Source organism: Ylistrum balloti, unplaced genomic scaffold (genome assembly GCF_031769215.1).
Source record: "Ylistrum balloti isolate Yb309-2 unplaced genomic scaffold, AGI_CSIRO_Ybal_v1 Utg370282, whole genome shotgun sequence".
NCBI classification, from domain to species: Eukaryota; Metazoa; Mollusca; class Bivalvia; order Pectinida; family Pectinidae; genus Ylistrum; species Ylistrum balloti.
In genome coordinates, this window is record NW_026782216.1 from 879,816 (window position 1) to 896,375 (window position 16,560).

General features: G+C 32.6%; 1 protein-coding gene across 1 annotated transcript; it reads left to right on the forward strand.

Annotated features, from left to right (window-relative positions):
• The first annotated feature begins 749 nt into the window (after window positions 1-749).
• LOC132552857 (putative cytochrome P450 120) lies at window positions 750-13,162 on the forward strand. Its single transcript, XM_060217046.1, has 12 exons — window positions 750-816; window positions 3,439-3,712; window positions 3,838-3,915; window positions 4,339-4,423; window positions 5,132-5,167; window positions 7,505-7,641; window positions 7,961-8,037; window positions 8,468-8,674; window positions 9,200-9,310; window positions 10,075-10,202; window positions 10,579-10,666; window positions 12,032-13,162. The coding sequence occupies exons 2-12, from the start codon at window positions 3,523-3,525 to the stop codon at window positions 12,164-12,166; spliced, it is 1,272 nt and encodes a 423-aa protein (XP_060073029.1). The 5' UTR covers window positions 750-816; window positions 3,439-3,522; the 3' UTR covers window positions 12,167-13,162.
• Window positions 13,163-16,560: the final 3,398 nt, after the last annotated feature.

A 16,560-nucleotide genomic window follows, 5' to 3' on the forward strand; every position in this document is an offset into this window, starting at 1 on the left:
GTTTCACGAATCTTTTGATGTAAAACCATAATTTCAAATTGTTTGTAAGAGATGAATGAAATTACAGCCATTAGCCTTGGATTTATGTCAGTTTATTACACGTAAAACACTAAGGGGTATAACAGGTACATTGATATATAAATGATATGTCATTACTACAGAAATACATGGTAAACGTGGATTGAGTAACACATCGTATAAAAACAAAAATATTAATTATGTGTGTACTATCACGGTAACGCATAATTATTTCTCACTCGTGCGAGATTGTTACCTTTAATGTTACTTAAACACCAATGGAATCCATGGTTACAGGGAGGTAACTGTAGCTTAAATAGCAAGTCTTCACTTCACTGGTTGAAAGAGGTCAACATACACATGATGTAAACACAATATACATATAAACATAAGTAGTTTTATCGAGGGTTCTAAACGTCGTCGTGTGAACAATGCTGGGGACGAAACGACTTGGTGCGAACCGAGTTGAGAGCAAAACGTCAGAATACCGGTCTCTGATATATGATTACAAAGCTTTGATAACTAAGACATCTTTCATCTGGTCTGCAGTTTTCTCGTCTTTTGCTTGTCTATGTCTATATTGGTTATCGTGTCCATTTTGCAATAAAACAATATTCCCCCCTGTAATGGATCAGGTCGTTTCAGGACCATTGTTGCGGTTCATGCTTGTCCTTACTATGTCCCATTAATATTGGAACTCTCCTGTTTACATATTTCCGAGTTTATTTTCGGTCGCTACTTTGGTTCGGTCTCATGATCATACATAAGATCATTTTTATTGGAGAAATGACACACGAGGTATGGCTACAAGTGTTCTAATACTCTTGATTGTTATATGTACGTGATACAACTGTGATGACGGAGTGTGATTTACACTTGTACCACAAAATTCCTATATTTAGTTATTGGAATAATATAAAATAGGAACACAAACTTCGATTCTTCTGAGCACATCCATTTGAGTAACTAACTGATTACTCGAAGCAGCAACTATCCTTTGAATGTCATTCTGATCTCCCAAAGTTTCACTCTGTGAATACAGATGGTATAAGCTTGACAGCTGATGGGAACAGAGAATGTCAAATGCAGGGCTATCACTACATTAGGGATTGTGCCTAACCTGAACTTGTTAATATTGAAATTATTTACAAGAACTTGATGTGTTCCTTTTTAAAATCACCCCCTTTGAGGAACAAATATATTATCTCAGGAATTCTATGTTTTAATGGCTATTCTCTATATGCTAACTGAGAACAGAGTCAATGATGTAAATTGTCATTCCAGTTCAAAAGATTTCTTTTTGAAATATTTAGTGTCACATTTGTCACTGGGTTTATGTCAGGGACATGCACATGATGGCCTTTTTTGTTACAAATGCACAAAAGAACTTTATTTGTTTCTGCCTTCAATTGTTTCCTGTTTGAGCAACAAATTTATTACTCCAGGTAGTAACTGTGCACAAGCACACAAGGTTTTAAAGTTTTTGTCTGTCAGTTTGACCAGTACAGACTAGAGTTTTATGAAGTAAAGACAGACCTATAGCATGACCTGAATTTTCTCTGTGGAGAAATTTCACATCAGCTCTCCATAATAGCTATATAGACTAATGACGAAGTGCAGTTCTCTGAAGTTTTACTTCTGTCATAGAAATCTTAGTGGCATTCCCTTATGTACCTGTAATGGATATGAAAGCAAGGAACACTTCCTGTTACATTATTTTCTTTTTTCAACTCTGTGACCTTGCTAATAGTGCAATAATTAGCCCGATTTCAATTTAAGTACATGTAAAAGTATTATTGTTTGGAACTGATTAACTGACAATTAACTAACATGCTGCAATTTTCACATGTATTCAAAACTTTATACTCATCTTTAAGAAATTTGATTGATGCTCACTCTTATAACTTGGTTAAATGTGAATATTCTGTACTACTGTATGATATTACATTTGGTCCCTCCCATCATTCATTCAAATACATTGCTTACATTGAGATTACTTTAGGTTTTAAACATCATTCTGATAACAAAAATTACTGCTATTAATGTCAAAGTAGTGCAGTGGTAAGCTAAGTCTAAATCATTTTGATTTTCTATCAAGTTTTATATGTATTATTCTGGAATCAATGAATTCCAGGCTGATATATTAAAGTTGATTAATTCTGTTTATGGTAAGCTGGGACACTCCCCCTTCCCTTTCCCTCCCTACCTTGTTATTTTTCTTTCTGCTTTGTATCCATATTGACTATGTCTATACAAATTTTGTGTTTCTTCTTGGAGAGACGTGTTTTATATAAGTGTGCAACACTTGTTTCTGAATTAAGTTCGATTTCATATGTTGTATATATAGAAATTAAATAAGTTGCAAGCAAAGATAGTTTTTATCATATAATTGAAATATCACAATTTCTATCTTAGCATCCGACAACTTTTTTTTTTAGTTTGTTAAGATATGCATCCATCATTACAAAGTAGTGCTTAACCTGCAGGTTGCAGAAAAAAAAACAAGTTTGAGGAGTTGACACATTTTGTGACATCATAATGCACAACATCCATGTTGTGAATGTGACCTAAGCTACAGCAGTTAGAAATTTATTCACTGTCTAAATCTGACACTATATTTCGACGACATTTCCCAATCAAATTTATGCTAAGTATATGTTACATATACAAAATATCATACACAGTCAAATTCATTTATTTGATAGATATATTGATGAATGAAATAAAGTTTGTAATAACTGCTATGTATTTTTGGCAATCGTAAGTGAAGAAATTTTCAGAACAGCTAAAGCTTATTATCATTAGACAGATAATTTCATGAAGTGTCATAAACAGTATACATGGCTATCAGTCAGTGATAGAATCAGTATAATACTTACATGAAATTGGATTATATTAATGTGTTGGTTTGTATATGAAAGACTTAATTTAAAAAAAAATATGTAATGTACAATTTAAATAGATCTGTAATATACAATTAGATATCTACTGGTTGCCAACCATTTCTTGCCAAGTACCAATCCCACCAATGTTGAGGGAGATTTTTGTTAATTTGCACATAACTCCGCAATATTTTCTAGAAAAAAACTTTTAACTTTCTTGAATATTTTCTTTGCAGAAATATTGCAGTCTTGTTGATGAAATGCATGTATTCATGGCCCTTTCTGAGAACTGGTACTTTATTGGTTCATGTATGTCAGCAACTGATGTACATTATAGTATATATATGCAGCATTCATAGGTTAAAAATATCAATAATCTATTGAAAAGGCCTGTACCAGGTTTGAAGGTAATGACTACATTTATCTATGATAGACAGCTGTTGGATTATATAAGACTCGTCATGCCCATAAAAGTCAACTGAAATCAATAACATGATAAATACACATGCTTTAAAACATGTACATTGTACTCTTACAGCATTTATATCAAATGGCTGCGGGTTAAGAGGCTACAATCTTGATCAACAATTTTGAGTTGTTGAAGTTTTGCTGTCCTGTAACCATGGCAACCATACCTGGATCTGTGGGACTGCCAGTTTTAGGAGACAAGTCGTATGAATTCTACAAGGATCCAGTGAAGTTCTGTCAGAAAAATATGAACAGTCACAAATGTCGACTTTTCTACAATAGATTTTTGAATAAACCAACAGCATTTATCTGTAGTAACAACGCTGTTCACGAACTACTGACAGGTATGTACATTTGCATGGGATTTTTTGAAACTGAAAATTAAATTTTGTGTTCCCAACCACATTATTTTCAATGTTGATTCTCATGATAAAAAGAATAATTATACTGAATGTTTGATGTATTACAGTCCACAACGAATCACTAGAACTAGGATACAAGGCCTTTATGGGAGAGATATTTGGAGACAACATCTTGTTCTCTGATGGTAAGCCATAATAATATAAAGAACAATGCAGATATATTATATTGTTAGATTTCCAGGTATTTCACAGTGCCCTAGCTCACATTGCTGAAGAAATGTTACAAGACACAAATTATTGTATTGCATGGAAAAATGTGAGTATTTGAAGGGATATATTCTACACAAGTTGGCAAATTTCTGGATGTTTTGTACCATTGTAGACTTCTTTCAAATTACTTTTAAGACTATTGTCAGCATCGAGATATCTTTTCTAAGGCCAGTTTGGACAGACAAAACTGGTGGAAAATGCAACCTCCTCCTCCCGATCTCTGTTGATATAAAATTAGAATGTCTGAATATACTATATTGGTGAACTCAGTTAATGACTAGAGCATAGATTTTATTTTTTTGATAAAGTTTAGAAACCTGTATGATGGTGTGTTTTAGGAGAAGATGCCAGGAAATTGCGAAGTTCTTTAAAACAGCTGTTCACTCTGGAATCCATAGATACTTACCAGCTTACAATAGACAGGTGAGGTGTCCATTATTTCCAATTAACTATAGACAAAAGAGGTACTAATAAGTATATAGGCAGGAAAAGCAGTAATTCATACTGGTAAATCTAGATTGATAAGGTCTCCGTTATTACTTAATGTTTAAATGATGCAAGGCTTTCAACAGATTAACAATTAACAGGTGTTTTTATCATTTTATATAAATGTAGTGTTGCAGGCAGGTTAAGTACCATTCCTGTAAACTATAGAGAGGTAAGTTATACATTTCTGCAATCTAGTTGTAATCAAATAACAGCTAATTCATTTACTCTACTTAATTACATAAAACTACCACAGCTTGTGACAGGGTACATTGTAAGTCTCTCGTTCTGTTAAATATCAGATAAGTTATTTAATATCTACTGGTAAATAGATTTGCAAAGAGTGCAAACATTCTTGCTATGTGGGCCTTGAAATGCCTTTCATTTAACTCCATTTTATCCTGGCCCATAGCCTCGGGATTCTACTACCTGTGAAAGATTGTTTGGGCACCTGCCCAAATATATGAGATTTTACAGGATACAATGGTTTCCTTGTACATGAAGAATCTGTGGACCCAATAAGAGTATCACATGGAAACTGATAGCTTGTTGTGCAATTGTTATGAAATAGATAAAGTTTATAGCTTTTGACTGTATATATGAACATGAATTTTAAAAGAAGTAATATGATTTGATCTGTTGCAGTGTGGTGGACAAAGCTGTAGCGACCATCAATCCAAAGTATGTACATGAATTGTATCACATGAAATTCAGTGTTTATTTATACATTACCATACTCCAAAGTAATTATCATTACAGGATGAAATTTTTAAATATATGAAATTTGTAAGTGATGGTAAATTTATGTACTTAAAGTTAGCACCAGTTTTTAGTCAACCCATAAATGTTCATATAGGTACGTTTTATTATAGATGTCAATCAAAAATAAGTTAAGTTAAGTTTATTTCTGGTTCAGGACTTGTCATAGTCCTCTATACCAGACTCATTACAATACATTATGAATACATAATAAAATACATATATCCAGTACTGGACTTGATACCTGGATTGATGCTTTATAATTAAAGAAAAGTGCTTGGTTTTCCAGTGATCATCTAGTGTGTGTTTAAATAAATCAACATTCCCAGCAGATACAACATTTTCTGGTAGTTCATTCCAAATTTTTATTGTTCTGTTTGAAAAATGTTTTTTTTTCTTAGCATAGTTGTGGATTGTTTAGGAAATATTTCCTTTGAATGACCTCTGTGACTATGGCGATCAGAGGCATCTCTCCGTAATATAATAGCATTAAAACAGTCATTATCATAAATTTGACTTGATACATTTCTATCATGGTTTCAGTTTTAAAATTGTACAACACTAACATTGCTGTGCAGCCATCTTTTGACACCTTTCTCATTGTTCATGGATTGTAATATAATATGATACTTGTCAGCTGGCCTGACCATAGATATTACTCAAGGTTATTAACCTACAAACACAATATTTTTTGAAGATAACTCATCAGTTCTGTAAGTATATGCTTTCTGTGCCTAGATTGATATATGAATTTGTATTGTTTCTATTTTTTTTCTGAACCCAAAATGGGTGAAACAGTCTTTGATTTGGACCATGGCAACCTAACACATGCATGCAATCAGTTTTCTGAACTTCAAACAAGTAATCACATGAATTTAGCATTGTAAAATTTCTGGTGTTGGTGAAGAAACTTTGTTTTTATTCAGTATTTTTACTGAACATCCTAAAATGCTGTTGCTTTAAAAAATCAAAAAAGAAAGGAAAAAAAATATTGCATACTTTTATTTCAAGATTTGGCATTGTCTGGATTATCTGAAATTTGTATAAACTTTTCATGTCTGTGTGGATTCACTGAACAATATTCATGTATCCTGATCAATATAAAATGTCAAAATATTGTTTCAATAACTCAGACTAGATTAAGCAACGCTACTATTTTTTTAAAAGATGTCATCATACTTCTGCATTTTGGTAATTTCAAAATAACTATGAATATCTTTGTTGTGTGATAGATCTTATATACATACACTCTCTCTACTTCATATTTTTTTTCTCCTGGGCAGAATTCTAATGATTGGGTGATTGAATGCCAAGTACGGTAGACTGAATCTTCTCTGCACTTCAACCAGCAAGTCCACAAATTTTATGAATTCATCCAACAATTTCCTGTTTTTCCTCATGATGCCTACAATGACCTGCAACCCCCTGCCCCTTCCCCATTCACTCCCTCCCCCCAACGCCTAAGATAATCTCAGCCAGAGAATGAAGATTGTTAATTTGAAGCCAGGTGTATGAAACTTGAATATCCTTCATCAAGGGTTGTGAGGGCTGAGATCCCCTATCTTAACCACAAGGGGATGAATGATTACTCTGACACTTTCTTATGTATATGGAGTCTCTGCTTAACTTATTGTCAAGGTTATGTCAATGGTTATAACAAGGATGAGATGATAGTACAAAGCTAGGCCAGTAGAGTAAAAGAAACTCATACCCATTTGGGTGAGATAGCCAGGGGGCATGGAATATTCCTTCAGTCCAGATTTTTCCTGTGTGTGAGATTTTGTTTCCTAACCACGGGATCGATTGAGACAGCCAACAAAAGTGTATTGCATCACATTGTTATTTCAATAACATCACATCAACAGTCTCATGAGGTATTATCAGCATTTCTTTAGTAAAGAAGTTAGCAAATTGGGTGAGATAAAAATTATCAATGCTGGTTTCATAGAAATTGTGGTTCTCAACTATCGGGAAAAGGAAATTTAGATTTTCAAACATGTGGCAAACCTCATTGTTTGACAGTTTAAAAATCTGCTCTCATTGGCTGAAATATCCCTATTTGACACACAAGATGGTGAAATAATGTGATAAGGTCTTTTGAAATTGATCAGAAAGGTCTAGGACATTACATTCTTCCTGTCATCCTATTCTTTCTATCACTGCCCTGAATCTTGCCAAGGTGTTCATAAATGGTTAAAAAATAACTGGTGTTTGGGTATGTAGATGCACACTTTCTGATATACTGAATTCTTTTTTCAGGGAACCAACATGTGTGTATTCACTTATGAAAAAAATTTGTACAGAGATTTGTCTGAGTGTATTCCTAGGGCTAAATTTTACTGATGCCTGCCAGACAGCTAACACAATTGTGGCCTTGACAACCACACATTGGCATGGTAAGTTTACGTCATAAATATAGAGGTTGTGGTCTGATAACAAAATTAATACTGGTATAATTTTTAATTAGATTATTGCCAGTTGTTTTAAGAAAGATTGTCAGTGCTTCAATCTCTTGGGGATTCTCATCAAGCTTCTAACAGTGATAAAATATAAAAATAACTTTTAAACAGGCTTGAGTTGAAAGGTTTTGGGTCAATCAAGGTCACTGTTACAAATTTCAGAAGATCATTGTCAGTGCTCTGGTGATATGGTGATCAGGAGATTTAGTTTTTGTCACAGACACATTGTTAAGTTATGTTGTTGCTTTTTTAACAGGTATAATTTCTGTACCTTTACCTCTAAAACTGCCGATGACAAGTGGCTCTACCTACAGTCAAGCTCTCAATGCAAAGGTAAGTTACTGGTAACAAAACGCAGTCTAAATAAAGCTAATTAGAGATATGATTAACCTGAAATTGGCAACCTATGTTGTTATTGCTTGCTTATTATCAATAGATGGGGTTATTGGTACAAATGTATCAGCACATGTTCATCTCACCAGTGTATAAATAGATCAAGCCATCATATTTTACATAAATCATTATTACGTTTGATATATGTAATAGATTGAAGTATGACTTATAATTTTAGATTCTATTTGTATATTTTTTCTAAAATATGCATCTTATATTTCGTATTTCCATGTGAGAAAAAAAGTTAAAAAATAAAGTGAAATTGTGTACAAGTGAAAATATCTGAATGTTTGTTGCCATTGGAAAATAGTAAGATTTGTGCACAAGATTTGGTTCAAAAGATAAACTGTATTTCTTGTCTTTGACTCAGGATTCACTTTTAAAGATTATAATCTCAAAACGAGAAGAAAGTTCAGGACAGTTTGCTCAGAAAGTGGAGGATGCAGCATCAACAAGTGAAGACGGGCTTCGTGAAGTCTTCATCAATAATCATCTTCTGCTGTTTACTTCTGCACTGGTACCCAAGGCATTGTCTTCCCTGCTGACCTCTCTAATCATGGAGGTGGGAAAAGAGAAGGTATGCATAGCAATCAACTGTAATTAACTCTGTGTAGATTTATTGGTATGATATCAATGATTGTTTCATAAGCCATTCAAAGGCTAAAATAGGATCAAGTTAAAATAATTATTCTAAGTCATGATACAATTTATTTAGAAATTTGTTCCAGATCAATTATTGTTTAAAATCTATACCAGGGTAAGGTGAGCAAGAATACATTTGTATTAAAGAAACTAGGAAATGTCTAAAAGAAATCAGTACTCCTATGTAAAACCTAAATGTGTACCAGAATCTGATAAGGCGTAGAACTTGATGTTATGATAATATGGGTTAGATATGAACTTAATATGAACATATTGGAAGATATGCTATTGATTAGGTTTATAATGAGTGGGATGGGATGGGATGGAGAGATATAACCCCTCTTTTCCCACCATAAAATGTCATCAATGACAGCCTAAGTTACGTGCTTTCTGATTACCCTAAAATCAAGCAAAAATTCTACCTGTTTTAAATTCCTGATCATGTAAATGTTTTTAACAGGGAGATTTACAGGAGAAGCTTCTCAGTGACCCAGAAATGATGGAAGCTGTGCTATTAGAGGTACAGAGGCTTTATCCTCCATTCCTTGGTGGACGCAGGATCGTGAAAAAGGTGAATACTTATGTTTAGGAACTATTAAAACTGTAGCACATGTATGTACAAGCAGATTCATTGAGCTGTATGTATTCACAGAATCAAGTGAAATATAAATTTTTGTAAAAACAACAAAAATTGAGCCCCACAAAAGATATGATTTGACAATACTTTTATTTAGAAATTGTTTAAATACCTTGTTAGTTGTGTAATAACACACATTTATTATGATCACATGCGTAATAACATCTAGCGCAGCTGTTATTGGCTCAGAATTCTATTGTGAAATTGTGAAACTATAGCTTAATGGCATCATATGCATTATGATATCACCAAAAACAGAGAAATTTAATTTTGGAATTTAATTCTCTGAATAACAGAGACATTGATTTCCCTGATCGGCAACATTATACGCATGTGTTGTGTATCACTCTTTAGAGCAGCGGAGCAGAGTCATCTTTTTGTTGTTTCAATTGCAAGAAAGAATTCCTTACGATATTGGTGATGACTTTATCAGAGGTGTATATCACACAGAAAAGTTTCTGGTTTTATATTCCTTGGTGCATACTATTAAGCATTCCCAAACCAGGTAATTATGATCTCTATAAATGAAGTTTTCTTTCATGTCTTGTCTTATAGTTTGCACACTTGCTGACACAGAGGCCCCACCTCTGTATTACAAGAAATAAATATACATAGAATGTTTGCATGTCTATATTGTCAAAGAGTGATGGTGTTTCACTACACATTTTGATATGATAATTGTGTTTATTCTGTTACAGGATATAGTGTTAGGAGGGTATAAAATTCCTGCCGGACATTCAATATTGTATGTGACCCAGGCTGCCCACCGTGACCCTGATGCCTTCGCCGACCCTGATACATTTAATCCACACCGTTGGATTAACTGGTAACTTTTGTCTAGCAGTAACAATCATTATCAAATAAAACCACTGTAAAGCCAATGTAATGGCCACTCTGTTGAGTGGAGAAAAATGTCCTTGGTTCTGTTACGATGATAACAAGGGCCTCTGTAGACAGGTATTTATCATATACAGGCAGTCGTCATGGCAAAACCATGTATTTTGATTTTGGCATTAGAATCTATTGTTGATAAACAAGTTACATCTTTTCCCACAAATAACTTGTATAGCTAATTAGATTTGACAAATACAGTGTTTTTGATGCTACTGTATGTGTGTGTTATATAGAAATTCTCTTATATCTTTGGTTTAAAATGTATTTAAAATTTCAAGTAAGTCGCATTAAAAATTTTTTCATTACAGCTCACCAGCACAGAAGGAGAAGCTATTTTGTTTTGGAGCTGGTCCACGTAACTGTATAGGCCGGCATCTGGTATGGAAGATACTTCAGGTCAGTTTCACAGACTATACTCACCTGCTGAAATATTTGAACTTTTAGCTTACCTGAGCTGAAGGGTGTGCAGATGTGTCATGTAAATATCAAATTATTAAAAGCAAACATATCCATTACCTGTCTTCCTTATCGGATTTTTTTTTCTAAATTTACTTTTAGTGATTTCTTCTACAAAACCTTAAGCTTTAACGCTAGATGGGTTAAAATCATCTTTGAATTCTCTTGAAACTTGAATTTTTCAGATTGGATGTTAATTTTTTTAGATTAAGGCTTGTGAAATTTGATGTTGAAGCAGCTTAGTTTTCTTCTTTAAAACTATGTAATCCAAAGAGCTGTCATAGTTTGTGGTATGTAGAATAAAATTACTCTATATCATATCAGCAATTGAAAAGGGTCTGTTAACTTAGAATCTATTAACTCAATCTTTTGAAGAATTTTTAGGTCACCTGAGACTTAGTCTCATGGTGATCAATTGCAATCCCCTTTCATTGTGCATTGTGCATCTTGTGTCAGTAAACTTTTAACATAAAATTTTGACCTCCTCTGAAAAAACACCTGAAGAGATTTCAGTGCAATTTTGGATAAACTTTTTCAAGTCAAAATATAAAATGAAATAATGAATTATATGGCACCCTCCTCAGGGTTCTGAGAGGCAAGGTCAAAAGCAGTCAAATTGAACTAACTTTTAAAAATCTTCTTCTCAACACCCAGTAGGGTAGAACTAAATGCTGCTGATGGATGGTAGCATCTTACGGTGCTTTACCAAAATTGTCAGTTTTGTGGCCCCAAAATTTCACATTTCCCCTTGGGGAGGGGTAAAATTTACTATAGTTTATTAAGGAAAAGTATATTTTCAAGCATAGTTTGTTTCAATTACATTGGATATATTTCAAACTTGGTTGGAATTATTAGTGAAGGATGACAGCTTGATGGTATGTACATATTGATCCTGGCTGACCCCAAGGGGCTGATGGGTGGTGCCAAATTGGATCAAATTGACTCCAATTTCAAAAATCTTCTTCTCAACACCCAGACATGGTACAACCAAATGCTCTTTATTGTGACACTAATAAAGCTACATACCCTACAACCTTTATATTGAGTAATGCTTAGCTCAGGTGATGGTCAAGCCTACTAGGCTGCTTGTTAGACTTTTAATTTTGATATTTGAATAATAGATACAGTAACTGTTATTTGTAGTCATATATTCGTGGGTTAACTTCTCTCTTGAACTAACAGAGTGGAGATATATACATGTAACTGTTGATAATATTTATAATGAAGCATAAAGAAAAGCTTAGAATTATTTCCTGGATATTGTCTTGACCCACTTTATCAGGTTCTTATCTTCTTTTGTTACAGACCATTATTGTGCGTCTCCTTTGTTCCTGGAAATTTGAGCTTCTAGGTAACCAGGATTTCAGTCACAAATGGCTGCCAGTTTCTAAACCAAAACAGGATGTCAAAGTTCAGTTCTCTAGTCGTAATGCAGCATAGAATGTTGAAATGTTCAACTTGTGATTTATCTGCGATAAGCTATTTGTCCTGACACAAGTGACATGTCAGACAACATTTGCATTGAAATCTTAATATTATATTATATTAGATTTGAGATTATTCTGGATACAATAACACAATGACTGAATAATTGATAATATGATGTACTCAAGAACTGCATTTGAGCAAGAAGATTACTGTACAATTAGTGCTCAATATTTAATGGAAAATCTGGAAGGCTAGGGAAATTAAGAGGATTACATGAATTTGTTTATACACACACCTATGTAGATTAGCCTTGAATTACCCAGATTGTCCAATAAATCTCTGATTAAAGTGCAGAGATAGGCTTTTTACAGGATATTAAAACAGTATTTTTTACTGTATCTGACATGGATGGGCTTATTATTATAAAAAAACAGGGTTATTATTTCTTCATACATAAAGTAAAGACATTAGTCATGTCAACAGCATATCAAAATAATGTGATCCTCAGTCATGTTTTCCTATATACCGGTGATATATGTAATATATTGAAGATGTTATTTAAATTCATATATCAATTCTGTACATAATCAGAGAAAACTTGTTTTTTTAAATCTGCTTTAACAATCTTCAGTAGCCTTGTGATTTTAGAAATCGTTCTGTATCTGTAACATCTAAACAGTATTGAATAACATTTTTTTGCATATTCAGTATACAGGTATGAATAAGTGATGGTTTAATATATATTCTGTTAAAAAGAAAATAGTTTTTCAAGCTGTATGAGCAAAGGAAAAGTGAATATTCTGCTTTTCTCAAATTCCTAATTGAAGAAATTGCTGTACATATTTAAAACTAACTATAGTTTGACTCAAACTTTTTTCTCCATTTCCAACAGCTTATGTGAATTAAAAATTGATTTGGGTGCTCATAATATTACTACTTTTATTATTCATTTCAATCCTAATTTGAAATTTCTACCCTATGTATAGTTTCTCAATTCAAGCACACGAATTCAACCTTTATATAATGTATATTTATGTTCTTGTCATTGTCTAAACCAAGTTTTACTTACATTTGTGACTTTCGTGAAGTCGGAGATGTTCATTGTGAGCAATACAGGACAGACAGACCTTGTAGTAATGTGGATCATTCATTTGATATAATAGATCAGTTTAATTTAATTGCTACATTATTAGATACTATATCTTTTACATTTTATACATCACATTTGTCTTTTTCTGTAATTCAAAGATTCTGCTTCAAATGCATAATTATATAAGTTTTGTATGACAGTATTTTATGTATCTATATATAATGAACAGTTTTTTTGATATTGAAGTTATGATTAGTAATAGCAGTTCATGATATTTTTGTTTTGAGGAAGTAAAATATGTACTGTGCCATAGTTGCATTTCTGTAAAAATAGTTATTTATGTTAGTAATTGTTTTTGCAGTTTGACCAAAGACGTTAAGCAAAAAGGATACATTTTTCACAGAAGTTATGAAATTTTCATGGTATCAAATTCTAGCAATTTTAATGCATCTTTAAAAAAGATTGAAACAAATACCTGATGGAAATATTAGTCTTTAGTGTTTGATCTTTTACAAAATTCTTGTTTTGGATTTCTTGGTTTATTCATAACAACCTTGTGGGTTATTGTCATTTATAGTTTTTCTAAAAGACAACTTTTTTGTAATTATTTGTGTTAACTGATTTGATATTTACTTTTGTATGTGATGTAGTTTTAAAGCAATGTTAACTTAGGTCTGAAATAACAAGCTTAGGACTGTTTCAGAAAAAACATCTTGTCCCCAGGACTCCAAATCAAATCACTTTATCCATAGCTGGGTTTTCTACCTATTAGTTCTAAGTAAATTATGAATCAAATTCTATAGGCAGTAACCCTAGATGAATGATGTCTTACTGGAATAGCCCTAATATTTGTTTTAATGTGTGTTGTTGGGTGTTTTATACTTTTTATGTCTGTTTATGACTTTTTATATTTGATCTGATTTTGCCATAATTAAAAAAAACGTTTCATAGATTTGTTGGAGGTATAGTGTGATAGTCCTCATTATATCATAACATACTTATACTCATTTTTCCTCTATTTTTTAAAATTTGATGAAGAGAAGAATTTCACTAAACCGTGAAAGATAATTAAGAAATGTGTTCTTTAAACTTTATCAAATTATTTTCAATGATTTATTGATTTTATAGATATTTTGCTTTTCACAAACCTTGATGAAAATATTCTGGTATTTTAATGGGATTATGATATATCCTCAAAAAAATGTTTAATAGGCCTAGCATTAAACAGATGATATAGAGTAATTTCATTTATCGTAAGAAATTTGTACATATCTGTGTTTTTCTTTAATGCAGACTTTTAATGTCTTGTCTTGAGAAATCAATTTAAAACCATTCTGTATATATTAAAAAATATGTATTTTACTCGGAAGATTTTGATATGATATTCTTGAATTAGATATATACATCTGTAGGATTTTCTTTTATCTATATGTTACATATATTTTACCTATATATATTGTTGATATTTTTGTTCAAAATTTATATTATTTTGTTGATCACAACTCAGAAACATTTTATTTATTAATCAATTCCTCAAGGACCACAATGTGTCTCTAAAAAATATTCATCATTTTGTTTGGATAGATTTGAATTCAAATTGAGTTACCCTCAAGGTCACAAAATGTGGTCAAACCCTTGGCAAAGCCCTCAAGGTCACAAAATGTGGTCAAACCCTTGGCAAAACCCTCAAGGTCACAAAATGTGGTAAAACCCTTGGCAAAGCCCTCAAGGTCACAAAATGTGGTCAAACCCTTGGCAAAACCCTCAAGGTCACAAAATGTGGTAAAACCTTTGGCAAAGCCCTCAAGGTCACAAAATGTGGTAAAACCCTTGGCAAAGCCCACATGGTCACAAAATGTGGTAAAACCCTTGGCAAAGCCCTCAAGGTCACAAAATGTGATAAAACCTTTGGCAAAGCCCACATGGTCATAAAATGTGGTAAAACCTTTGGCAAAGCCCTCAAGGTCACAAAATCTGGTAAAACCCTTGGCAAAGCCTTGATTTTACGACATTTTGTGACCCCTCAGATGGAATATCCCTAGCCTACATACTGACTTATTAAAGAGTTTTATAATAAATTATTTCATCAATGGGTACATTTGTCATTTATAGTAACATTGCTACCAGGCCTGGGTCTTCATCGTCTGTCAAATATTTAAGGTTCGAGAATATTGACATCTTTGAAATTATGAGGAGGATGAAATTATAAAGTAAGAAATTGTTAAGGAGTTTTTTGTTTGTGGATTACTTTAATCCATACTCTAAAAGCATTATATATGGTAAGGTATAGCTATTTCAAATATTGAAATTAGTAATAAATTGAATTTTGAAGTCATTTGAGAAGAAGGAAGTTTTGAATATATATTGGATTGCTTCCCTCTTTTTCTTTTTATAGCAAATCAATATCACAAAATATACATTACACATATCCTTCTTTTACCTCAGTGTGCTCAATGTTTGTCTGAAGTCATATTTCTTGACGATATTATAAATTATAGATATGTACATACCAATTTCAATCATATCAAGCATATAATTCTATTTGGGGTAGTTTTATAATGGGGAAAATTGTGTGTAGTTTGCCACATTGTTGCACTGATCAGTATTTTACCAGAAGTGAATTTGAATTGAGAAATGGCAATACTCTAGTACTATACATGTAAAGTGGAATCTGTTCCTTGCATTGTGAGACATCTGTATTTCATTGATAAATTGCTACAAACACTGAACAGATTTTGCCAAATGTGGTCAAAATCATCTGTTAGAAAAGAGGAACAAGTTTTGTATAAAGAGTGCATCTTGGCCATGTGGGTCTTGAGGGGCAGGGCCCAAAAAATGGAAATTTAACATTCTTTTAAAGTTTTCTCTGAAACATCCTTGGGTAAAGGGGACACTATTTTGTATAAACGATTGGTCTGATCCCCCTTCAGGCTGAGGGGGCAAATGAATGTACTGTACATATAAGTCTTTAAAAATCCATCTTTTTTCTGTAACAATTTGACCAATTAGTCTCAAATATCCATGGATAAAGTGGACAGTACAATAAGTTATATTAATTGATGTCTGTAGTCAGATTTTGACCATATTTGGTTTGAGTTTTAAACCCCTCTTTTTATGGACAATACTTCACTTTGTCAAAGTCAACTGAAAAATGTTTCAGGTGAGTGATACAGGTCCTATGTGCTTTTTTTAGTTAATGTAGTGACATACTAAAAAACATTGGCTGTTTATTAACATAACAAAATTGACTGTTGATTCTCGTCAATGTGATATTACAGTGTACTAAATTAATTTGCCTCAGTTGTTTTTTTAAACA

Bases quoted from the DNA above. Each gene is read 5' to 3' on its own strand.
- LOC132552857 (XM_060217046.1), top strand. From the start codon at position 3,523: ATGGCAACCATACCTGGATCTGTGGGACTGCCAGTTTTAGGAGACAAG. The intron at 3,713-3,837 runs GTATGTACATTT...GATGTATTACAG, and splicing joins TGTTCACGAACTACTGACAG to TCCACAACGAATCACTAGAA. The intron at 10,667-12,031 runs GTCAGTTTCACA...CTTTTGTTACAG, and splicing joins TGGTATGGAAGATACTTCAG to ACCATTATTGTGCGTCTCCT.